A 26,755-nucleotide genomic window follows, 5' to 3' on the forward strand; every position below is an offset into this window, starting at 1 on the left:
AAAAAAAAAAAAAAAGTAAATAATCATTCTGAAGGATCTCCATTGATATTCTGCTGAGCTCTTTGCTTGAGTTGAGAAACAACTATCAAACATGTTATCCTCAGCAATCTGCAATGGCTGTCTGTCGGAGCAGTGGGTTTTCACAGGAAAACACAGGTTCTGATGGTACAAAAACTCACCCTGAAAGTGCAGCAAACAGCAGTAAGTACATCTCCAGTCCTCCAGGAACTACCTCAACAGCTGACGAACAGTCTTTATAAAGGTGGTGGGTGGACAGGAATTGACCCTGTGGTGATAAACATCACGATACCAAAACACCCTCATTGCTGAATCCAGAATTTGTGTACCTTTGTGATTTGTGTACCATTTTGGACATCCCTGACTAAGCAGCAAGACTGTCAAGAAAAGCCTGATGAAAGACTTTCTGAGGACAAAGTATTTTTTGTCTGGTACCATGTAAGTGGGTTGACTTCACGATAATTGCTGTTGACATGCAGAGATTTCAAGATTCTGTTCCTCAAATTGACACGACATAGTGGCTTCAAATAGCCCAGCTCACCTGGTCAAGACAGGATAATTAACATCATTTCCCATAGCAACGTCATTCAATTGGCTTCTCTGCCACTCCTTGATCTGGATTTTACAAGTTTTTATTCTTTTATTTGCAGAGTAAACGTCTCCCCCTGCCAGAGAGCCAGTTTAAAGAGGGGGAGAAGGGCTCGTCCAATCCTAAAGATCAGGGACAAGTCTCTACAAACAGTAGAGTCTTGAAAAAAATGTCTTGATTAGTCAAGAAAATAAAACAATTAAGGACTTATGACCAAGTTCATGGCAATGGTGGCCACGGCCATTGGATGTAAACAAATAGCACCTTGCATTTATCAGTTAGTCCTGGGTGGACATCCAATTCCCTGAACCACTAAGTGTTTCTCTTTATGTTTTTCTCTGTGGACTCCTGGCCCACCAAATCCAGCCTGTCCCCCTCTCAATTGAGACTCAATGCAAATGAACACAAGTTACAGTGTTACGAGATGACATTATATCTAAATTTACACTTCAGGAGCACAGAAGGCTGTTTTTCATGTAATACTAAAGGAAAAGTACACGAAGTCTCATAAGTTGATGACTGTCATCATGTAGCTTTTAGACTTTCATAACACAAATTGTTCCTCAATAGCCATTTTCAAACACAGCTCTGTCCTTATTTGCAAAGGAAAGGAAATAAGCAGAAACTATACTTGCCTCTCTCCTTTCTCTAAAGGAAATACACTGCTTATTGCTATTGCAAAATTTTTCTGTGTTTATAAGACCGTTTCTAGTCTAGCTGTAGGCTGTTCAAACAAATATTGATGACTGACAATGGGACAAAACCCACTGAGTTTTAAAAACAAATATTTGTTCCAGTATCTGCCATCACATAGAATTGGTGGTTAGCTAGAAATAAATTTGTTACTAACTTCAAAAACGGGAAGAAGTTGGAGCTTATTAACATTAAATATTTACTGTCTATTCAGGCACAAATTCAAAGCTCAGTGTAGCTTATTAATGTCTTGTTTACGAAGTCTTCAAAAACTTCATAAAGTCCTCAAGAAAAAAGTCACTATATGCAAAAATTTATTTAATTAACAATGCCTGTCTAAAAAGAAAAAAGCCTGGTGCTCGCTTCCTTTTTTTTTTTTTTCTCCCCGTAATAGTACTGACAAGAAACAGCCTGAAATGAAATCCTAAATAGATATGATATTTTACTGAGCACTGCTCTAAAGCAGTCTTCAAGACCTTAACACGTGCTATCCATAAGCACCAAGCAATGAAAGAAACTTCTCTTTTTCTTTAATAAAAGCAAGATATACAAACTAGTCTTACTGTAACAAGGAACTTGAATCGTCATACGCAACTATATATTACATGCTGTCATCAGCAAACATTTACAGAATAGGACAGTAAATTTTGCTAGAGAATCGCTGTAACTTCAAGTGACAATTTATCTTCTCCTTTTCACATTAGGATCATATCTGCAACAGAAAAGAAAATTCATTACAAATTACTATGGCTCCACAATATTTAAACTTAAGCATGCTATGCAACTGATTTTATTATATATTTATAACAAGGGATTGGACAGCATTCACCAGTCCTTTCCCAGACTGCACCTCTGAGAACTACAGTTGATAAAATTTGACTGGATGATGCAGAAGTCAGTACCTGTGCATGAACCGAAGAACCTTTACCAAAATAAGCCTTCACCGCCTTCCTAGCTACTTTAAACCTACTTCATGCATAAGAAAGCTTCTCCAAGCCTGTAATGTCTCCATGTAAGGTCCACTCGTCACCCTGCCTCCTCCACCCAAAAAAATAGGGAGGCACGGGGGCAAAGGGGGCAAATGTTGTATGTATACAACATTTGGTCACAACTTATTCACAGAAAACCCTTCTGTTGCCTCCTACTCCCACAAAGTAATTACTTGCTTTATCTTCCCTTTTGTACAGATTTGGATTGGTTTTTAGTTATTAATAACTATTTTTTAATCCAGAAAGTAGATATCAACATTACAGCAATATGCTTACAGTTTGCCTCTGCTTCATACTGTCATCCCTTGGCTTTCTCTCCATTTGTGTTTCACCTTCCCTAAATCCTATGTCATTTCTTTGAAATTCTGATGCGCTTTGTATTCATGCATGAATAACTTACGGACACAGCTGAATGATCAGGCAGTTTTACTTCCACTAATTCTGATCTCATTCATTGCTTTTTTTTTTTTTGCTTAGGCAGGAAAATGTCCCAACTTGCGAGCCAAATTACATCAGCACGTAACTACAAAGGTATTAGAAGTTGCTGTCATGAAGCTCAGACTACTGGCAAAAATGAAGTGGGTGATTTTTGAAAGCAATGCTTCATTATTTATTAACTGTTTGTTGACAAGCACAAGCTGATAAAGCAGTAAGGTTCTCTGAGTGGCTTGTACACACGTTGATACACAGTATGATGTCTCTTTGATTTGGACTAAAACATGCTTCTTTACCATATGCATTTTTCTACTGTAATACACAATTTTTAGTGTTTGTCAAATTCATGGCAGGTCAGAAGTCACAGAGTAGTTGCTGGTTTCTTTACATAAAAACAAAGAAAATAATGAAACCTTTGCTAACCAAAATGCAGTCCTTATGCTCGGTCTCACAGCATTTCTTTGATTTTATTGCTATAGCATTGTTACAAATCTGAGAAAGTAAAAAAACCACACAGTGCCTGTGGCCTGAAACATAAAGAGGGCTACAAGGATTCCACTACTGCAAGCGAATGTACAAAGAAACAAAATAACTTGTGGGAATAGGGAATGAAGGGCTGTTACCAAGCATTATCCATTTATTTGCAGTCTTAACAGAGAGTATGATAGCTCCTTCCCTTCCTCCTCCATCTCTGTATGTACTGAATTAGCAGTACTTGAAGGTACAGCTTTTCTTTCCAACTCATCTTTACCTTGGAGCATGACTGCTTCTAATTTCATCTTCAAATGCAATTTTCATGGGAAATTGCAGCTGCTAACATTAGCATCACATCAAGTAGTTTTAGTCAGGATTAAGGACAGAATTAGAAGTAGGTTATGATCTGCTGAACGTTAAACTATGTGTTTTAATATTTTTGACTATGGAAACTTCTGTACGTACGAATACCCTAAATAAATCGGAGCTGAGGTCAGAATTTTTCTACGCACGAATGCATGTGAATTATTTAAGTTTCCGCTGCTGTGTTTTGAAAGTCTGGAATTAATCAAGATATTTTGGACCACTTAATCTTCTAGCAGAGCAATCAAGCTGCAACGTAACTTTTTATAAATATCTTCATAATTGTTATGCATTTAAAAGCTGCATTGCAGACTTAAATCTGGATAAAGCGGCAAACTTGGCCTAGAAATTCTCTTTTTTTATTGGAAAGTAGTTAAAAAACATTGAAACAGGATTACGGTTGGAAGTAACTGGACAAGAAATCAACTGAATAAGATGGTTTTCCCTGCTCTTTCAAAAGAGAGATGACAGAAAGTGGTAAGACAACTGAAATAAGGGTTAATAAAACTACTGAAACACTTTAGAGGCAAATGTAATGAAATATGACAAAAATCATAGAAAACATGGCCTTTAATTTTTAAATTGCATGAGTCATTACCTCAAAGATCAAAAAAGAAAGTCCTGCCAATCACTTTGTTTCACAGAACTTGCATTCCGTTGCTTTAGCTTCCTCAACACCAGGACATGCAAGTGCCATGGCCAGTATGAAAGAGATTGCAAACTCCAGAGTTGTTTTTTTTTTTTTTTTAGGAATTCAGATGACTGACTTAAGTGTAATATCAAACCACTCCCTCGTGCTAGCAAACCCTAATGGCACAGAGCCTAACCCTGGAAATCTCTTCCAGCCTTTGTGAACAAACTGGCTTACGCATGAGACAGGAAAGAGCAACATTTCTGTTTGAGAATGTTCTTATTAAAAAACTTATAGCAGGTCTGAACGAAACTGGAAGCTTAAAGCATAAAAAAAATCCTTATGAAAGTCACGTTGGGTACATTCCAGACATGGGAATACATGAAATCTTGATAATAATAGTCTAAGAAGTAGTCTTTTGCAAAATTGGTATTTGTCTAAAAAAGAAGTGATGCAAAATAAATACCTTTTGTAAATATGAACATAAAACTCTTACCTAAAGAGATCATCAGCAAGTGATTCTTCTCTTGCACGTCGATTCTGTTCCTGACAAAATAAGATTTTTCAATGTTTGATGTTAGGGATGAAGGTAATGAACAGTGTGGAAGAACAACATATTCCTTCACTAATAAAACTTTTCCCTAAAACATAAGTTTTCTCCAAATACTTGGAATCAATGTATGTTCCTGTTGGATAATGTATTTCATTGGTCAACTTTGGCTACTTCTCCTAACGGATTAGTATTTTCATATATTATTATTCTCCTAATTATTGTTCTTCTATGAAGAAAGGCTGAGAGAGCTGGGGCTGCTCAGCCTAAAGAAGAGAAGACTCTAGGATGACCTTATTGCAGCATTTCAGTAATTAAAGGGGGCTTATTAAGAAGATGGAGAACAACTTTTTGCACAGTCTGCTAATGACAGGACAAGGGGGAATGGTTTTAAACTAAAAGAGGGGGGGATTTAGATTAGAGGTTAGGAGGACATTCTTCACTCAGAGGGTGCTGAGCCATTCTGTGATCAGTTTGTGCAAGTTTTAAGTTTTTGTCAGAAAGCTTGTTTGTTTGTGTGTAAGTACTATAGAAATAGTGAAAAATTAGTATGATTGTTGGTATATAAAAGAGATTTTAACTGGCATTATCTACACTCAGAGATAAAAAAAAGAGTTAATTAAAAAGTGTTGATGAAACCACATCAGGCTGTGGAAACAAAATACAGCTCATCAGCAAATATTTTTAATGAAAATATTGGAAAAGTGCAATGAAACTGCTACAATGAAATATAAAACTGTTACATAAGAAGGGGAAGGTTTTCATAATAGAAGAAGGCATAGAACTTCTCAGTATCTCTCCTAGTATACTACAAGAGAATTTTACTCAAGTATTTTCTGTTCTGTCCAAGAGAACAGAATACCAATTGCACTGTATAACAATTTGAAAATGGGTTATATAAAAGTTCTTCCCACCTGTGTCACATTTGTAAAAGTCACAATTTTTCATAATGCTTATTTTGATTATTAAAAATAAAAGATCACTCTCTGTAAGGTTACTGATTTTGCTTTAAATCATTATTACTGATTATTTGATTTTGAAATGTAAACTGAATTCAAATAATCAGGAAAAAAACAAAGAGAGCCTTACCACTGACCTCTGGCTTTCAGTAACTTTTCTAATGCATGTGTTCCTATAAGCATATGCAATAGCTAATTTGAAGAGGTTTTATTTCAAAACTAAAATTCTGAATTATTTCAGAAATGACCACAGGTTGTTATGATCACTTAAAGAAATCAAGTTTTGGTATTGGTCTTCTTGGAAAAAAAAGTCCTTACCTCCAATTCTTCTCTTAACCAGTCTTCTAGCTCTGAACTCTTTCTAGCATGGTGAGCAACCAAATCTGATCCTCCAATAATGTATGGAAGTTGTCCTGCCCCTGGATAAGTGACCTATTAGACAATACATTCTTACAGTTAAAATACAAGACAAGCACAATGCAAGAAAAAGGTCTTTTTAAAAGAATTCATATATCAGGGATGAAAGTCAGTCTTTCTTTGAATAACAATTATCAGATGATATTTAAATGAGACTGAAGTGAAAAAAGTATTTATAGAAAGCTATTAAGTCCCTCCTTTTACCAAAGGAGCAAAAAAAAGGTGAGGAGTTTTATAAGCTAAATAAATGCAGCAGTACATTAAATGAAGTTTGAAAATGTTACAAACTGTTTTTTACTGATAGATTCTATTTTACATCAAAATACATGAACATCTATTACAGAAAGGTGGAAAAGAACATTTTAAATTTGGGGTAGGATTCTACCTAAAATGACTGCACACTCCCAGAAAGCTGGAAGTTGCATTATCTGACTAATGTTCTCTATATTATACTGAAATGCACTTCTAGTGATCTTATACCATACATATGTTTTTGTTTGTTTGTTTTTTAATGTGAGTTGAAGTCGTACATTTACACTGAACACTATGGATTTTCTTAAATTATCCTCAGGACCCAAGCAAGCTATAATCTCACTTTTTTAAGATAATAATTTTAGTTTCATTTTGAAATCCAAATTTTATTACATAAAATTCAAGATCCAGAATCAGCATATGCTCTTTATAGATCTTTGGAGAGGTTGAAATACGAGTTTTTGGAAGCATAATGTGAAGTTACACTTTTACTGAGATTAAAATAGGCATCACTAATGACATATTCCAACCAGCAGCTTGGAATAAGAGACTACAAGTATCTAAAGAATCTGGTATGAGGTAAGCCTTTCTCAGCCTGCTGTACTTTGGTCAGTTAGAAAAATATTTGCAAACAACACAGTAAAATATTGGAATTGTCTCTTTCTCTAGTTACTATTAATGTAGAAATATATTATGAAATATATTAAAAAAATACTAAGGAAATACTTTGAAATATTTTAAACAGTGCCATCTTGTGACCATTTGAAAAACATACCTTTTTGAACTTTTTGAAATTTTTCTGTCCCCTGCAGCTAGTATTGCCAATAAGCTGACTGTTCTGTCTTGGATGGCTGACAACCAAGGATCTAAACTCAGTCAACAGAAGCCTGCTAGGAAGATTGCTGGAGTCGTCTTCAATTTTGTTGTGGTCCTTCTGAGGGAAGAAAAAGGATGGAGCACTTCAAGTAACAGGCGTATAAACAGGCATAGAGTACACCTAATGGTGTAAACTTCAGAGAAAGAAATTGTAGTGAGCGCAGCTGAGGGCCAGACTAACTATCTTCAGGGACAGCTCCAGCCCTGACAAAGTACCACTATTTTACACTGAAGTGCAAACTAGAAGTGTCTTAATCTGAGCTGACCCTGCACTCTGGTACACCTGCATAGCGCTCCCTCTTGGTTTGTATTGTTTACACACTGTTTGTTCGTGCAAAGAACATTTATCCTGTTCCATTTGAACTGGCTACACTCTCCTTCCCCTGTTCAGAAGCATTCCATTTCAGTTTCATTTAGCCTTGTCTCCTTCTCTCTGCCACACTGCCATTCCCAGCTATTCTCTCCTCCTTCCTTAATCCATCATCCCTTAGCCATCTCACCTGTAACGAAGAGTTAGTATGATATTTACTATTAATCAGTGTATGTTACATCTATTTTCCCCATAGTCCGTCTTTTCCATTCTAGGTGTAATCTCCTTACAGCAGCTGAAGAGATCGCACTCTTATCCGGTCTTTAAGTACTTACCTAACAAAAACATCAGCACCGGTATTAGCCACACTGCAGAGTTAATACAATTACATTAGGTTTCTGCAGTCTCAGTCACCTTAAGTGTCCATACAAGATAGCTTTACACAAACACGTAGTTAAACTACAGTTCTGTCTTTATACAATCAAGAAGCTGGACTGCACTACTGAAATTTACACGTGATTATTTTAAGGAGATCTATTTTTACACCTTCTTTACCGCAAAATATGATTTGCAAATATTACATCCTTAAAAGCAAAATTCTGATGCATGTTCTTAATGATTCTCAAGGTGTTCAAACTTACAATTGGTTTCTTACCAAGACTGGAGGAGATTCTTGCTTGATCTCACTTTTCTTTTCTAGAGTTAGAACTGATCCAACTTCATCTTCTCTCTGTTGATTAAAGATTGAAATTCAATGAAAATTATGATGGCAACTACATAAAATCACTTTCTGCTCTTTCCTGAGGAATAAGCATTTTTCAGATCAATACAAATACAGAGACAGAAAATAAACTGACTGCACTATACATAAAATTTAAAATACTGTCTTGCAAACTCCAGTTACTCAATTATGCATTTTACTCTTAAAGCATTTAAACACTACATATACTGTATACGAATTAGCTGGACAGTAAGCTTTAATAGAAGTATTTTTAAATAGAAGAAAAACGAGTTTTTTCTCTCTTATTCCCTTTTGTGTTGTTGATTTTTTTTTACTAGTTACTTTGCTAGGGTTCTCAATATTGTTGTCCTCTACAAATCTGTATTTTTTTTTTCCAATAAAGTGGCTACTGTTAACTCAAAATCCATTGTTTTCTTAAAAAAAATGCCTTAGTCTCACAAACAGAGAAATAATCAAGAAAACTCATTACAAGCTACTCTATGACTCTATGCATCTGCTCCTTTCCTCTTTAGTTTCTATCTAGTCTAACTGGTTTCTGTTCTTTACGGTGGAATAAGCATGTTCAAAATCAATATAAATATTTAGACAGGAAAGAAAATGATCTGCAACATATGTTTAAAATTAACATGTTTTTTAGATTAAAGTTACAGTTTGCAGGGTACATCAATTTACAAACTGGTAAATGAATATGAAATCAGAATGTTTAAGCTATGATAAAGCTGTATAAATCTAAAGCCAAAAATTTTGAAGCTTCAGGAATTGAAGTTTGGCATCTGGTTACAGCGTATTAGTATATGCAAAATTTTGCTTCCTAGCTCTTGGCTTGTTTTCAAGTGGTATGTTTTCAAGACTTCTGAACAACTCTCTAAAGTGGATGCTTCACTAGATAGCAATGTTAGCTAATAAAGTTACAGTGTCTGCCCAACAAAGTCAAACTTACAGAGATTGCATATAAAAGAATATATTAAAAAAAATCCTCTCAGAAATAGTATTTTACTAAGAAAGAATTCCTTCACCAACAAGACCTACCACCACACACATGTATGTTTGACCAAGAACTATCAGTTTAACGCTGTGTTAGCTCTAATCAAATAAACCAATGTACTGAAATAAAGGCTATGATTACTTAAAAATTAAAGTTCTTTACTGATCTTGGAGGTTTCTGAATATTAAAAACAAACAAACAAACAAAAAAACAAATTTTAAAAAATAAAAAGCCCTCTTCTTTCACAATAGGTACAAGTGTTTCACATCCTGATGATTTTCTTCCATTTGGACAAGAAAGTTTTTATTTTAGTTTAATATTAGGAATTTAATTTTTCACCAAAGTCCTTTTTTAATTCTAAGTGAAATTCAGCCCATCCATACCTGACCAGACATTCTGTCTATGCAGTTTAATGGTACTATTTATTCATCTTTGAATGGACATTAGTGATTTGAATTGCCTCATACACGAACTTTGAAGATCTTCCACATGACATACCTAGATTCTGACTTGAAAGATCTTGAACACTACTCTGGGTATTCAATGGAAGAGGTCACCCTAAGGTTTCTTTAGGAAATTCATTACATAAATGTAATTGAATATTATTTTAGCATATATATATATGAGCATTTCAATGACACAACAACGTACAATATTAGAAGTTATTCTTGGACCATGGTGAAATTCTGCTGTCCTACTTGCACTATTTCAAAGATAAAGAGAGGAAAACTGTCAGAATAGAGGCAGTTTTCAATTCACAAAGAAACAATGCTGTGAAAGAACACAAACAAACAAACAAAAAAACATTTAAATGGGTTTAACACTTCAATGTATGAGCAACTTTCTTCATCCTTAAAGAAGCTACTGCATCCCTCGAATACACTTGTAAACTTCGAGACCAGACACCTAAGAAGAACATAACTTACCAACATTTCATTGTCCTCTTTTTGCTTTGCATTTACTTCTTCAATTCTGCTTCCTTTGGCTTCCAGACATCTTTTTTTTCGTATATTGCCTTGAGATTCCTGGTCTTGATTTGCCATTTGCTTTTTCCAGTCTAGGTCTCTGCTTTCAAACACAATTTCTAGTGTCTCTGTATTTTCAGGTAGATCATCTAACTCCTTTCTTTTCTTTGGTGCAGGATTTTCACTACAAGTAATTTTAGTGTCAGTTTTATCACTTCCTAGTTCGTTGCTTTCCTTTGTAAGCTGGATGTTATTTTCCTTTTGATGCTGTTCCTCGCTGTTCCACACCGATGAAGCTGTGGATTCAATGCACTTGGAAACAGGCGATGACCTTTCCTCCAGTTTTGCTAGTTTGGGTACAGATGTTTCTCCTCCTTCTTCGTCTCTTTCTCTTAACCATAAAGTAATTACAAAATGAAGAAATTACAAAAACGTCTTTGAATATGATTAGCTGCATCAGCAATACAACAGTTTCCTTGGCTTTCAACGATGGCATTGTGAAATCTGGATGTAAATACCCTTGAGAAATGGCTTTCCCTTTTCAGAAGCTGATATAAAAATTACCTTTTTATTAGCTTCTTTTTGAATAACGTGTACATCGATGGAGCTAAAATAATTTTCCAGAAACAGCATTATCTTAAAAATAAGGCACATAATGTCAAGAACATTTCAACGTACCTTTTCCTGGCTACTTGGAAGTAATTTGTAATTGAGTTAGACTGCTGACGTGGAGTGGACTCTCTAGGTTTACTGACTTCCGAAATTTTAGACGGAGAGGAAGGATAACTTTTTTGACTAAATGTAGATGTTCTATTCACTCTAGATATCAATGTTCCTGCATTCACATTGCCACTTGTGCTAGGGTTCTCCTTCACAGGGGGTACATCCTGGAAAGCTACTTTTTCTCTTCTGTTCATCTTGGAAGTCTTCTCTATCTCCATACTATAGCAGAGAGAAAAAAATATTAGGTGAACACACAAGAAGTTACCAAGAAGACACACTGTTGTAGAATATCACTTTTAAAAAGCTGACCTGTACTTCAACGTACTTATAAGCAATGTAGGTGTGCTAACAACTGAAACTGTACAATCTGCCACAATAAATATGTTATCATAACCATGAAATAGCTTTAAAACTTGAATACAGTTAAGATAGTCAATCAGATATGCAATAACTACATTTGTATCTAAAAAGAGTCACAGGTCCTGTGACATACTGCTATCTACCACTAAGCAGAAATTAGATTACTGCAGACAACCGATAGCAATTTGTTAAGTGCAGTTTCAAATCCTGTATTTCTTTGTCCATTGCAATGATGTAGTTCCTCTGCCACAAGAGTACTTTATTTGTAACTAGTAGCTTAGAAACTATTTCCATGCATACTTTACCGTGGCTGCTCTTCTATTTCTGTATCAGCTACATATAATGTACTGGTATCTGCAGCAGTTGGCATTATGGTTTCATCCACAGCCAAACTCTGAGAAATGGCTGGCCCTATTCCTGATACAGTAGTACTTCTAGTTAGAGCTGCAAGATCAACATAAGAGAAGAATTAAAAGGTTAGTAACCAGTCTGCTTCTCTATGCATGTATTATCACACTACCACCACTAGTAATTGATTGGGTGAGATTTTTGTAAAATGGTATTAATGCAATTAATAGTAATTTAAAATACTATTATTTAATAGTATTATATAATTTATTATATTTATAATAGTATTATAAATTTATTATATTATTTAATAATACTATTAAATAATAGTATTTTAGTATTTTATAATAGTATTACTATTAATAATAGTAATTTAAAAACAAAACAAAACATAACCACCAAACAAAAAACAACCTGAAAGAACCAGGCTCTAAATGACCAAATTCTGGGATTGTTTTAGTTAAACATCCTGCTGAATTAAGTTATGGAATTTTGCTTAAATAAAAATGAAGCACCATGGGAAGTTACTTATTAATATGGTCATAATGTAATTTATAGATCGTGTAATACATATGCAAAACTGTCAGAGCACAAAATCCACAATCCGTTTACATTTATTGTTTTATCACGACCTGTTAACTTGGGGTCATTATACTGCAGATTACCCCTAATAATACAAAACCATCATTATAAAAAAAATCTTAGAATAAATACCTTCTACGGCCAAATTCTCACAATCCCTATAGTGAGGGGACTGCCTTACATATTGTTTGCTGCTCTGTCTAGTCACTTTATTGTCACTTTATTTATTAAAGCACAGCATTAATGCTCTACAGAACAGAAAGAATCACAGAATCACAGAATTTTCTAGGTTGGAAGAGACCTCAAGGTCATCGAGTCCAACCTCCAACCTAACGCTAACAGCCCTCCACTAAACCATATCCCTAAGCTCTACATCTAAACGTCTTTTGAAGACTTCCAGGGATGGTGACTCCACCACTTCCCTGGGCAGCCTGTTCCAGTGCCTCACAACCCTTTCAGTGAAGAAGTTCTTCCTAACATCTAACCTAAAACTCCCCTGGCTCAACTTAAGCCCATTCCCCCTCGTCCTGTCACCAGGCACGTGGGAGAACAGGCCAACCCCCACCTTGCTACAGCCTCCCTTGAGGTACCTATAGAGAGTGATAAGGTCGCCCCTGAGCCTCCTCTTCTCCAGGCTGAACAAGCCCAGCTCCCTCAGCCGCTCCTCGTAGGACTTGTTCTCCAGGCCCCTCACCAGCTTCGTCGCCCTTCTCTGGACCCGCTCAAGCACCTCGATGTCCTTCTTGTAGCGAGGGGCCCAAAACTGAACACAGTACTCGAGGTGCGGCCTCACCAGAGCTGAGTACAGGGGGATGATCACCTCCCTAGCCCTGCTGGCCACACTGTTCCTGATACAAGCCAGGATGCCGTTGGCCTTCTTGGCCACCTGAGCACACTGCTGGCTCATATTCAGCCGACTATCCACCATCACTCCCAGGTCCTTCTCTGCCTGGCAGCTTTCCAACCATTCCTCTCCCAGCCTGTAGCTCTGCTTGGGGTTATTGCGCCCCAGGTGCAGGACCCGGCACTTGGCCTTGTTAAACTTCATGCAGTTGACCTCAGCCCATCGGTGCAGCCTATCCAGATCCTCCTGCAGAGCTTTCCTACCCTCAAGCAGATCGACACACGCACCTAACTTGGTGTCATCTGCAAACTTACTGAGGGTGCACTCAATGCCCTCGTCCAGATCATCGATGAAGATATTAAAGAGGACCGGCCCCAGCACCGAGCCCTGGGGGACGCCACTAGTGACTGGCCTCCAACTGGACTTGGCTCCATTCACCACGACTCTTTGGGCCCGGCTATCCAGCCAGTTTCTAACCCAACGAAGCGTGCGCCAGTCCAAGCCAAGAGCAGCCAGTTTCTTGAGGAGAATGCTGTGGGAGACGGTGTCAAAAGCCTTGCTGAAGTCAAGGTAGACCACATCCACAGCCTTTCCCTCATCCACCCAGCGCGTCACTCTGTCATAGAAGGAGATCAGGTTCGTCAGGCATGACCTGCCTTTCATAAAGCCATGCTGACTGGGCATGATCGCCTGCTTGCCCTGCAAGTGCTGCATGATGGCTCTCAGGAGGATCTGCTCCATGAGCTTCCCTGGCACTGAGGTCAAACTGACAGGCCTGTAGTTTCCCGGGTCTGCCCTCCGGCCCTTCTTGTAGATGGGCGTCACGTTTGCTAGCCGCCAGTCGATTGGGACCTCCCCCAATCGCCAGAACTGCTGATAAATGATGGACAGTGGCTTGGCCAGCTCCTCTGCCAGTTCCCTCAGTACCCTTGGGTGGATCCCATCCGGCCCCATCGACTTGTGCACATCTAAGTGCCGTAGCAGGTCACCAACCAGTTCTTCATGGATAGTGAGGGCCACATCCTGCTCTCCATCCCCTTCCACCAGCTCAGGGTACTGAGTATCCAGAGAACAACCGGTATTGCCGCTAAAGACTGAGGCAAAGAAGGCATTGAGCACCTCCGCCTTTTCCTCATCTCTTGTAACTAAGTTTCCCCCCCCATCCAGTAAAGGATGGAGATTCTCCCTAGTCCTCCTTTTTGTGTTGATGTATTTATAGAAACGTTTTTTGTTATCTTTAACGGCAGTAGCCAGATTGAGCTCCAGATGAGCTTTGGCCTTCCTAATTTTGTCCCTGCACAGCCACGCTACTTCTTTAAAGTCCTCCTTAGTGGTCTGCCCACTTTTCCAAAGCTTATAAACCCTCTTTTTCCTCATAAGATCAAGCCACAATTCTCTGTTGAGCCAGGCCGGTCTTCTTCCCCGCCAGCTCGTCTTTGGGCACGTGGGGACAGACCGTTCCTGCGCCATTAAGACTTCCCTCTTGAAGAGTGCCCAGCCTTCCTGGACTCCTCTGCCCTTCAGAAGCGCCTCCCAAGGGACTCCACCAACCACTGTCCTGAGCAGCTCAAAGTCAGCCCTCCGAAAGTCCAATACAGCGGTTTTACTGGTCCCCTTCCTGGCCTCGCCAAGAATAGAGAACTCCACCATTGCGTGGTCACTCTGCCCAAGACAGCTCCCGATGATCACGTCCTCCACCAGTCCTTCTCTGTTTGTGAAGAGAAGGTCTAGCGGGGCACCACCCCCGGTAGGTTCACTAACCAGCTGCGTCAGGAAGCTATCTTCCATGCTCTCCAGAAACCTCCTAGAACATACACAAATCTCTATTCTCTTACAGATCGTCTTCTCTAAGTCAAAGGCTACTAAGGCTATTTTAACATTTAAGTCTCATAGAATCTATGACAGCATTATCCTTTCAGACAACCCATTCTTTATACATTCATTTATTCATTTTTTTTTCTTTCCACTGTAACCTACAGAGGAACAACCAACCTACAGAGACACCCACGTCTCCTTGAGCTACCGCAGCTGACATGATCTTACATGATTACTGCAACTTATACGTGTAAGGTAACAGTATCTTGCTATTTATTTTTGAGGCAAGATTGGAGGAAAAAGTCTTGCTTACAATCCCTTTGATTTGCAACACATACATAGAAGTTTCTGATAATCTCCAAACACCAGGACAGATTCCCTCTTGACAAATAAATTGCAAACATAACTATCTTAAAAGACTGATGTACTATCTTTCAATGTAAATTAATAAGGCAATTTAATTTTTATCTAATTGAGTTATTCTGACAGGAAAACAAGAGTCAGCATTCCTAATTTATTCAGCTGTCTACAGGGTTAATATCGTTAAATTTAACCTGAAAGTCTATTTTTATTGCTATTATATTAGCAAATACAAGTTATGTTTCATGACAAATCATGGAATGTCCAACACCAAACTATTACTTTAGCATATGTGGCAATGCTGTCTCATTGGTTACTTTATGATTAAGTTTGATTTTGAAGTGGGAGTGTGTGGGGAGAGTTTCCCTAAGGCAAATTCTTTTGTGTGCAAAGAAAGCAAGCCTTTACTTGATTAAGTTGGTTCTTATTCTCTCCAGTTTTTAAAGTTCATCTATTATCTATGAAAAGACCAGGATAGTCTTTTCATACAAGATAGAATAGGTTGGAAGTCAGAACTACTATATAGATATTGATTTAGCAGCCATTAAAAACATGAACTTCAAGACTGTTTATAAACACGTTTCCTTTAAACTGATTCCGTTTTTTACACTAACTTTAGATCTGTTACTCTTTTATTTACATTTATATGTCAGTTTTCAATGCAGTTTACTGGAAACCATTTAAAAAATTACCTTTTCAAACCTGCATACAATTTTCAGTGTCATTCTATTTAAAAACAAACAAAAAAACCAGCCTCTTTATTGCTGTTAAATTATTACTACCCTTCTTCCAATTACCTTTGCTACCAGGCTGGTTTTTAGGGTTGCAGAATGTTTCTGTAGACCTGAAGATAACCGCCAATCCGATTTCTGCTTCGGGAATAGCCCTGAGATCATTACTGTTAACACAAAAATAAAAACACCACAAATAGTTTGAAGAAAAAACAAAAAAAAAAAGAGAGAGTAAGAAAATCTTTCAATACAGTTTCAAAGATGAAGAGGCAAACGAGCAGAGATATGTCAAGGTACAAAAAAATTCAGTCCAGATTACTATTTTCCACGATATGGCAAGTCAACATAAGTATCCATTATCATAGACATGTCCATACACACCTCCATGTTTCCTGCTTCCGTAGCCCCTGTCTAGTTCCAGTAATGTGGCTAAGTAATCATCTCCCCACCTGATCTCTGGGAATTTAACTGACTGTGGTGTACCTCTAGTGTATATGAATGGAAAAGTGACTTCAAAGACTTAAGTCGCTCCTTTTACAGGAGATATCAGCACACACACCTCTGCTGTACTGCAGCCATGAAAGGAACAGGAATGCAGTTGTTTTCTTTGTTTAGCAATGCAATTCATGGGAACTAGGCTTAACTAGTAGGTTAAGGGGTGGGATTGTGTTTTTTTACAATGCTATAATGACCAGTGTTATATAGAACACAAGCTGCTTTTCACAAACATTATATGCAAGTAGTTAGACAGCAATGAAACGTATGATCTCAAAGTGCTATTTCACGTTTTTCTTGAAATAAGTATGCTTTAAAAAAAAAAAAGATTATCTATCCTGTTTTTAAAATATTAACTCATTTTAAATAGAAGAAAGAGCTCTTACTTTCTGTAACTTCAAATCAATTCAGTAACAATGAGTTAAAGAAAGAACCCCTCCAAAAACCTCAAATCCTCAGAGCCGCCAAGTCCTTTATTTCCTATTTCAAGAAATTTTACTTACTGTGCTGTTTACATAAAACAATTAAGAAAATGTCCTCATCCTAAACATCCTACTGCTTCAGTATGTATGCAAATATCATGACTAAATCAGTGCAGAAATCCTGAAATTACCCTACCACTGTTCAAGACAACAATGATTCACCTTTGCAAGACATTCAGAATGGAATCAGTCCAGTTTCTCATGGACTCGGATCCTAGGATCTGGGAGTTTGTCAACCCCACATCAACAACACAAACTTCAGGAGAAACCAGTGAAGAAATTTCTTTTCTTCCCTCCGCCATCAATTTTGCTTCGCCTCCTCCAAGAATGACAGCTGGACCCAGTTTCTTGTACTAAGTAAAAAATTAAAATAAAAATATCTTAAAATAAGTAGGTTAGCATACTTCTAAATACAAGCACAATACTTATCATTCATAGATTAATGCAGAAGTGATGGGTTCTGTTTCTACCCCTGTATTTCATCTTGCTTAGGCCGCTGTCTTGTAAAATGATAAACCTGTTGAAATCTTTCTCTCCTGATGAACCGAGAATGAGTCTGAATTCAGAGAGGACAGAATATGTGCTTAGCTGCCCCTGTAACACCTTTGCAGGGTAAAGCTCAATTACCTGCTTTGCAGTTAGAAATACAAAAGTTTTTCCAAAGAATATTCTTTTCCTTTCTTGATGCTCTGATAAATCCAGGTTTTCAGTACCAATAGAAGGCTCATCAACTGGAGGATAAAAGCTGCAAGAACAGAAGATTAAAGTTACAAAATTTAGAGTTACGTATCAGTACTGATTGATAGTCCTTCCCACTGTAAGGAAAAGCTCTGAGTTAAAACACTGCACTGCTTTGTTTCTGTTTAAACTATTTATATAAATATTTCTTCAAGAGATAAGAGGAAAAAGAACCTTTCACTTCCCAGTATCTAAGCTTAGACCATGACTTTCTACCACAGTAACTAAAAGAACAACACTTCTAGTTGTTTTTAGTCAGCCTTCCTATTTTAAACATCCACTCTCCAGACCTATACACTCTCCACTAACTACCCTGACAAACAAGACTGCTATCTCATTACCTTAACAGGGGACTTCACACAAAAACAGACATCTTGCTTGCTCTGTCCTTCACGTTGGGACAGCCACCCCAGTTCCCTTGTATTGGATCAAGAAATTGCACTCTGCTACACTAGATGACAGCCTACTAATCTGACAGAAAGTTAAGTACGCTTTCCTTGGCGGTGGCTCTGAGAACTGAACTGATTCACTCTGCAGCTTCTCAAACTTTTTTGTCTGAAAATAACCAGAAGTCCTGTTGGGGAACAGATTAGGTAGAAGTAAAACCCTAATCTTAAATTCTAATTTTTGTGTCCTGTGATCTCAGCTTCAGTTAACAGCAGCATGGACACATCAGAAGAAGCCTCTAAAACAACCATTTTACTGGTAAGTTCACAACAGTTCACAACTCTTGGAGCCACACATTCACTCCTGCAGCAGACCTGACAGGTGAAGGCATGTGCTGGAAAGGAGGTGAGAAAAAAGATGCTGAAATGCCAAAAACTGGTTTAACAACCCAAGAAATTACATATATATATGTATTCATACATACAGATGTAGTTTTTTTTTTTTTTTTTTTTCCTTACTTATGCAGAGATTAGCAGGTTCTAAGCACGAAACGAACTCCACAAAATGCTGGTATATTAAAGTTCCTGTAAAAATTTATGCATTTATTACATAAGTAATTTCACCATCTGTAAACATAAAAACACTCTTCTTGGATACTGACAATATTCACATAGGTAAAGCTGAACACAAGAATAAGCCCATGTTCAAATATGTAATTCAATGAGGATAGGCTAGAGTGTACTAAAATACTTACAGTCAATTCTAAATCATTTTTGTTCTTCTTTCGTGTTCTTCCCAATCACTTCCTAAAGCTTGATAGACACAACTGACTAACATGAAATTCAGGTTCCAAAAAAGCATTTGACAAATGTCAGTGACTGTTCAAGTTTTGTTTACAGAAATATTGTTCAATTACTTCATTTGAAGGTGAAATAGATAAGATAAATTCCACTGATTTGAAGAAACAGGGCACCTCAGATTTTAATTACTAGGCCAGAGGGCTTCAGATACTGAGTCTCATAAAGATAGTTATTAACCTGTCATAAATACTGGCAAGAGTCATCTTTAAAAATCAAAGAATGAGTAAAAAGGGAGAAAGAACAGTTCCATTACTTCATATTATTTCATATAGGGCTGTACTTATGCCGTCATTCGTGAACTCTTCAGGCATTTTTTTCCTTCCACAGCTTATCAGAGATTACTAGAAGACTCGGGTAATAGTGTTATAATAATAAAACAATAAAAGGCCTCAAATAAGAAGCCACACTGATAATGTGAACTGCAGGTTTGCAATTCTGTGAAGTCTTGATATAATCCAAAAAGAGTTTTAATGCTTTTGAACTTTACAACTTTCTCAACACTAGGATTTTGGGTGGGATCAATTCTACAGTAATAATCAACGTTCAGTTGTCACTCTGCATCACCACACTAATATGCCTTTCATATTTTAGATCCAAACTATTACTGCCCCAAGTTGTTCGGTGTCATGTGGATGTACCAGCTCTAGCTACGCTGCACAATGTGGATATTCCCTATGAAAGTTCAAAGCATTTTTAGAAAACTGAATACAAACAGCTGCTACGTAAATTTTGAGTATTTTGAGTATCTTCCCACAAGCTACACCTATTTTAAATAGGTGATCCGTAAAAGATCACCTATTTAAAATATTGTAATTATTTTAAATATAGATCTCACCAGCTGCCTCATTTAGCTTGACACAGAACTCTCTCTTTGAAAGCTAAATAAGGGATACTTTGCTAGCGTCGATGACATTTAGTGAGCTCAACTCCTCCAGGGGTCTTAACAGTTAATAAAAACATTAAAAAAAGGGAAACGTATTCATTAGATTCTATTTTACAGAGCATTTAACAGCTCAATTTTACTGTCATTTCTCTATTAAAAAACTGGACAAAATGCACCCTGGTGCCAAGAGCCCCAACCACTATTTGGTACTCTAACAGACAGTAACAGCAGCCTTACAGCATGGTGACATTACATCAAGCAAATTTCAGACTGCACATCCAATTGATTCCTTTCTATGGCTTGTACTACCTGTACTGTTTAGATCTGCCAAAAAATCTCGTTCAATATTCCTGACAGGATTCTCAACAATTTCTGTTTAGTTTTCTCCCATGCTTGTAGAACAATGTAGAAGTATAAATAGATGGAAAAGTTGCAATTCATGAAGTTTCCCCCTTTCTTTTGTAGCTGAAGACCACTTTATGTCACTCTAAGATGACCTACTTGATCTATTCCATAAACCTTTGCAAATGTAAAATGGTATCTTGAAACTCGAGAGTTTGCTCCAGGTGGGCACCTGCATTGTTCTAACATTGGAACGGGCTACCCAGGGAGGCGGTAGAGTCCCCATCCCTAAAGCTATTTAAGGGACAAGTGAACATGGCACTGAGGGACACAGTTTAGTGATACAACTTGGCAGGTCAGGTTGGTGGTTGGATTTGACGATCTTGAATGTCTTTTCCAACCTAAATGTTTCTATGAATAAACTCAAAAACTAACCATGTACTGGGAAAATACATTTTCATAATGAAGTGAGGTTGATGTTGTTTATACAAATCTAATTTTCTTCATTTTAATATATCAACTCCCAAACGAGTTTTGACATTGCATCAAATATATCATCATAAAGATTGCTATACCAACCTCTGAAAACAAGTTCCTATCTAGAGCTAGTAACATCTCTAAATGTATTATCAATTTCAAGAGCTCATTTTATAGCTCTAGGGATGAGAGCAAGAAAATTGCCTGAAGATTAAAATGTGTTTCATGTTAGGCATTCTTCCACAAATAAACTTAATGTAAGTCACGTATTCTGTCAAGTCTGAACACAGATGTGCAGTTATGTGATAATCTAGCTTCCATAAACTTAATTCTGTGACATTTCAAACATGATACTTACCTTTCAGGAGTTGGCAACTGTTGCCTGGACTGAACAGCTTTGATTAATTCTCCAAAAAACTCTGGTTTTATAATTGGTCGTCCACAAATTAAGGCACATATAGTCTGAAAAGAAAGGAAAACATGTATTTAACATATGGAAAAAATGCAGCTAGAATATGGTCCAACTGACTTGAGCTTTGCAGTATTTTAGATGTGGAAGACATCACACAAATACAACTGTACTTGATTTTACTATGGAAAAAAAGGATAGTTTTACCTCTAACAGCACAGTTTTTAGTTGTTATCCTGACCAAAGTTAGGAAAATGTCTAAGGTAGCTGATGAAAATCAATGAGAGTCTTCAAAAGAAGAACTAAAGCTCCAGGACACAAAGCAATGACACTGTGTTTTTGCCACTAAAAAGGCTTGTGCAAGCCTCGAAAAATAATGCTTAAAAATCATAGACTGGCTAAATAAGCATTAATATTCAGTTTGTACAATTATATTGAATATAGTCACGTGGAAGTTAAAAAGGCTACAAATTCTTCCCAAATAAAGTGTGCTTCTACTAAACTATCTGAAAGTTAACACAAAAACTGAAAATGAAGACACCGACAAGGAAGATGAAAGCTAATAAAAATTCCTTCCTTCATTTAAAAATGCAAAACGCCAGCAGAAATGAAAGAACAGCATACATAAAAATTTTACACTAGGCAAATACTTAGAATGGTAATTAAAAGAGTAAAATCTAAGCAAATACTGACTAGACAGATTTGTTTTACACAACCAGAACTATGTTACCTTTAGTGCTTCTATTAACTTGGATATGAAGTTCCATAGTTTAAAAGTAAATGGTTCTCTCCAAAAGAAAGTGATTTTTTGTTTTTTAACCATCCTAGTATTTCTCAGCAGCCTCAACTAGGCTGATGCTAGTTTAGGTTAGCTCTGATCCAAATTACAGTGTGGATGCATGAAAGGCACAACTAGAACAGGAGAGGGAGCTGGAGGATAGTGGGAGGAGACTCAACACTAACATTTACTCAGGGATTTTGGAACTGAACCATAGAGAAACTTAACAGGGTAGTATATGAGAGAACTAGCAAAAACAATAACAACAACAACACAAAACAAAAACACAAAACAAACAACCATGCATACAAAAGAAACAACCTACCAAACAAAAAAGCCATCTTTTTTAACAATGGATTGGCTTTTCCACAAACATTATGGCAACACTATGAGGGAAAAAACAAACAAACAAAAGAACATTTTTCAAATACAACTTTTTCCCCCTTTCCATTTTTATTTCATTTTAAAATGGTATTTTGGCTTTTAAACTGAGAATAAAAGCTTCTCTATCAAAGCTTTCACCAAGGTTACCACAACTTCTCTATCCATCCTTTTCCCACTCCTTTATCTGAACAACTTTTTCAACTTTTTTCATTTTCTCTCCCTCCAACATGTATCCTTCAAAATTTGGAAAAGGAAAAGTTTACAGAGAAGAGAAAGAAGACTTTACAGAGAAAAAAAATGTCTAGATAAAGCCAAACAAAGCTTCGCCATGATCTTGACCACATCTAGAATTTAATTCACATTCATAGAAAAATTGCAAAGCAGTTCCATCAATATGCAAAAGCTCAACATACCTTAACAGTAACTTTTACTGATGCCATTACAAGGTGAGTACACTCTTTCGTCCATTCATTCACTACAAGACCTCCCAGGAGCTGGATGGCTTGATTTAACTCCGTTTTCTGAGCAGTGTCTAAACACGAGGAGCAGACAACCAAAGACTCATACTCCACTCTGCAAAGAGCAAATCAAAGAGAATTGCTTTGGTAACTTTGGTAAAGCACTCTGACAAACAGAGCTGTCTTAACAATCATGTTTGTCTCACAGAGAACACTCAAAAACTAAAAAATAAATGACCCTGTTAGTCCTTATATAGATCAAAGACTGCTTTAAAATTTCCAGGAAAAAAAAAAAAAAAAAAAAAAAAAAACCAAACATATATACTAGCTTTCACTCAGAAAAATTAACAACATTTTGATTTCATGTTTGAAATGTTTCTAAGGACTTTTTGGTCTCAAGAAGGCGCACAGACATCAATTAAAACCTTCTTCAAGAACACTTCAAGGTTTAAAATTGGGAAATACGTCAAGAAATTCAGTATGGGCTTTCAAATGCAAAAAGTATGCTCAACAGAACAGTCCATGAACAGACTGGTATTTAAAAGACACAAGCTTTGAAGAATGCAAGCTAGGTAACTTTTTTCTAAGATTGCCCTTACACCTGACCACATGCCTAGTTATATTTGTAGATCATCCACATATACACCTAGTTAAATCTGTGGATTGCCCACATAGCATATGCACACAACATACCAAATCCCATGACTTGACTTGGTTTAGTCTACAAAGGAGAAAGAAATTTACATAACCTTTCTACTACAAAATTCACAATGCATCTGGCCCTATGACATAAACATAACTGACAAGTGTTGCAAGAACTATCTAAAATATCCAGAATAATTTATTGTAACAAGTGGTGGAGGCTGTTTTTATTGGCTATTTGACTGTTTTTAATGCCAAGTAATATCAGTAGCAGTGACAAAATCAAGAGTTAAGGAACAAAGCCAACGTCTGGTTACTTTAATGTTGGTTTTAGTGGTCATTCGAATTGGTTCTATCCACTTGTCACTTCACCTAAAGGAGCACTTTGTATGCTCACACAGGTAACACTGGCTACAACATTAAATTTGAAAAAAATGAGCAAGTTGCGTTCCCTAAAGAGGAGCATACATGTATATCACAGCAACGAGCATTCAATGGCTAGTGCTTCACAAAGCTCTCACAGTTCTATCCTCATTAAGTTACCAACAGCTAACAAGGGCTTATCTGAACTGTGTCCCTCCTTTAAACCTTCCTGCCTCCTTTAGAACCATTTAGCTTTTAGAATTTTCTCAACTAAAATTTTGTTCTTTACTTAAGAAAGCCTGAAAGTACTTGCTATACATGACACATCTTCTAAATGCCAATGCTAAACTATATATAGTTTTAATTCCTTAATTTATAATAATGAATCGTTATTATAAAAATACGTATTCAATAAAGGTTTCAGAGCAGGTTGTGGAACACAAATATTATTCATCTCTTTTGCTTTCTAAAACCTTTTTAAACATTTAACATCATTTACATTTTTTTATTGTACTATTGCTTGCCAAGTTCTATGATGTGCTAAAATACTCTTTTTAAAAGCTGCATTTTTTTTTTTTACTTAGTATTTTACAATCAGTCTAAGTACTTCTTCTTACCTAAACTTGCTGTTAAAGACTCCAAAATTGACCCTGTCACCAGACTGCAAAAGCCTTGAAGATCCATTCATGTTTGATCCATTAACAAACGTACCATACTTGGAGGTATCTCTTATAGTTAATGTAGGGACTGGGACAGACTGGCTCTGAAAACAAACATAAATAAGTCTTGACAGTTTATCAGAAACAGGTTATATAACAGAAATTCCATCTGATTGTCTTCAAATTTCTGTCCACAGAAATTGCAACATGTAAATGATAGTAAAATGCTGCCTGCTAATTCTCCTTGGAACATTTTTATTCTCCACAGTCCCCTAATTAATGATGTGGAGTAAAACATGAACTCCAGAACCAAGCCTGCAATGATAAAACTGCAGCACTTTTCAGACCCATGACTTCTTTCTCTAAAGCTTGTCTGTGCAATGAAATTTAATCACATAATTTTCCTACTGGGATTATTTTAATAAAAGTTCCCAATCTTTTCACTCTAGAGTAAAAGGGAATGCCCAGATAGGAGCCTGCAACAGAAGCATTATGCCACCAAATTTTTCAACAGACAAGTACCCCAGAAAAAAATATAAATAAATAAATAAAAAATCAAGACTAAGGAAAGAAGGTGATCAATGGTTCTGCTCCAGCTGTATTGTCATGGTAAACTGAGCTGTCAACACAGTGTATTTTTAATACAGTAAAATGTTGGCAACTCACCTGGGTCGTTTCAGGATGACTCACTGTCAGAACTGCATGACTTCGACTGATGGATTGATCGTCCTGAATTAAAATTGGACAGTTTCTGCGTCCAACAACATAATCTGTACCAACTAACAGCCGATATGGCTCCCCTGAAAATAAAAAAAGAGACACAAAAAAAAAGCTTACAAAAAACTCCAAGGCACCCAAAATACTTCAGAATAATTCAGAAATTTCTAACCCTTAAACATGTCATACATCATTTAATAGGCTGATGAGAATCACACATGTAGTTTATGGACAACATCTGTTTCTTCCTCTCCCCTTTGCTACATCCATTATAAAAGGATACATTTCATGAAACACAAAGCAGTTACAGAAGTGGTGGCACACTTTATCAAGGACAGTATGTTTTTAATAATATGTTATTTCTTTTCACTTGCTTTACTGCCTCATAAAAGAAGTACGCAGTACACAAATCTTGCAGGCACATAACTTATTTACTAAATTATTATCAGAATAAAATGCCTCCCTAACAAATGCTGGAAGATCTGCAAGGTAAACCAAATTGATATTTAGCATGTTCTGCCTCTGACTTATGCTTCGGTCATTCTTGGTATTTGTGAGCTAGATCACACAGCTTCCTAACAGTGCATGGCTTGACTGCATCCAAAAGGTGTAGGTCACCTACTAGCCTGTGGTGTACAAGCAGTTTTTATTCATGAAAATGAATGAATTAGAAACTAAACGCTACTTATCAACTGTGGACGAATAACTTTCAAAATACCAACAGTGTAGAACCGATCACCCTGATTACAAAGCCAATAGTAGCATTTTGACTCTTGCTCCAGAGTTTTCTAGGCAGTAAGAGATCAAACCCTGTTCAATGGGATTACATGCCGCTGCCCCCGAGAAGTAAAGCAAACATCCTGAAGGCACTCCTAAAGAATGAGGAAATAACGAGCAGATGCAGTGGTGACACGAGTGCTCTTTATGAAAAAAAGAAAAAGCATTTAAGTCAATAAAAACATTTTTATATGCTATCTCTCAGAGCTAATCAATACATCAAAGCTGCAAATAAGCTGAGGAAGAGAGGCAGAGTGACAAGACAGTTTCAAAACCCCGCATTCAAGAAATAACACGAGCCTTGCTCCTTGAAACACAGCAGCCAGGCATTGTTCCCGCAGGCAGAGCCCCCGGGACTGCCTTCTGCCCCTCAGCTCGGCTCCCCGGGTGCCGCAGGGCCGCCTTGCTTCAGCGGCAGGAGCACACCCGGGGCCACCGGGCGGGCACAAAGCAGCTGCCCAACCCCACCAAAGCGCCCGGCCCTACCCCAAGGAACCGCAGCGGGCCTGCAGGGCTGACGCGCAGAAGGAAACCCCGCTGGGCACCGCAGTGGAGGCCGAAGGAGCGGCTCCCGGGGCTCTGAAGGGAACGCCCGGCTCGAGGCCCGCCCGAGACCCCTCGGGCTGCGGGGAGGAAGGGGGGGGGGGGGGGGGGCTGCAGCCGCCGTGCCCTCACCTGCTCCCGCGGCGGGCACCAGCTTCCACATCGCGGCGGGGGGCTGCTCCTCGGTGAGGGGCTGCGGTTCACCGGGCCGGGAAGGAACCAGGACCAGGACCGGGACCGCCGGCCGCCCGCCCGGCCGCGCCGCGGGCGGGGAGAGCGCCCCGCGATGGCGGCGGCAGCGGGCAGGCAGCGCAGCCCGGCCCGGCGCGCAGGCGTGGCGCTGGGGGGAG

General features: G+C 37.7%; 1 protein-coding gene across 1 annotated transcript; it reads right to left on the reverse strand.

Moving 5' to 3' along the window:
• Position 1: 1 nt before the first annotated feature.
• NBN (nibrin) lies at positions 2-26,755 on the reverse strand. The gene is made up of 16 exons (XM_082754291.1): positions 26,538-26,755; positions 25,035-25,168; positions 24,327-24,472; positions 22,660-22,819; positions 21,034-21,137; positions 17,616-17,733; positions 17,151-17,341; positions 16,078-16,178; positions 11,637-11,775; positions 10,927-11,190; positions 10,210-10,639; positions 8,212-8,286; positions 7,146-7,304; positions 6,020-6,133; positions 4,689-4,738; positions 2-2,012 (listed from the first exon to the last, which is right to left on the reverse strand). Exons 1-16 carry the CDS (start codon positions 26,566-26,568, stop codon positions 1,982-1,984), a joined length of 2,247 nt encoding a protein of 748 aa, XP_082610417.1. The 5' UTR covers positions 26,569-26,755; the 3' UTR covers positions 2-1,981.

The sequence above is a fragment of the Aythya marila genome, assembly GCF_965140915.1.
Source record: "Aythya marila genome assembly, chromosome: 2".
Taxonomy (NCBI): domain Eukaryota; kingdom Metazoa; phylum Chordata; class Aves; order Anseriformes; family Anatidae; genus Aythya; species Aythya marila.

Excerpts from the sequence above, each read along its gene's own strand:
- NBN (XM_082754291.1), bottom strand. The coding sequence starts at position 26,568 with ATGTGGAAGCTGGTGCCCGCCGCGGGAGCAG. Across the intron at positions 21,138-22,659 it reads CAGTAAAAGTTACTGTTAAG|ACTATATGTGCCTTAATTTG; the intron begins GTATGTTGAGCT and ends CTTTCTTTTCAG. Across the intron at positions 11,191-11,636 it reads GAAATAGAAGAGCAGCCACG|TATGGAGATAGAGAAGACTT; the intron begins GTAAAGTATGCA and ends TCTCTGCTATAG.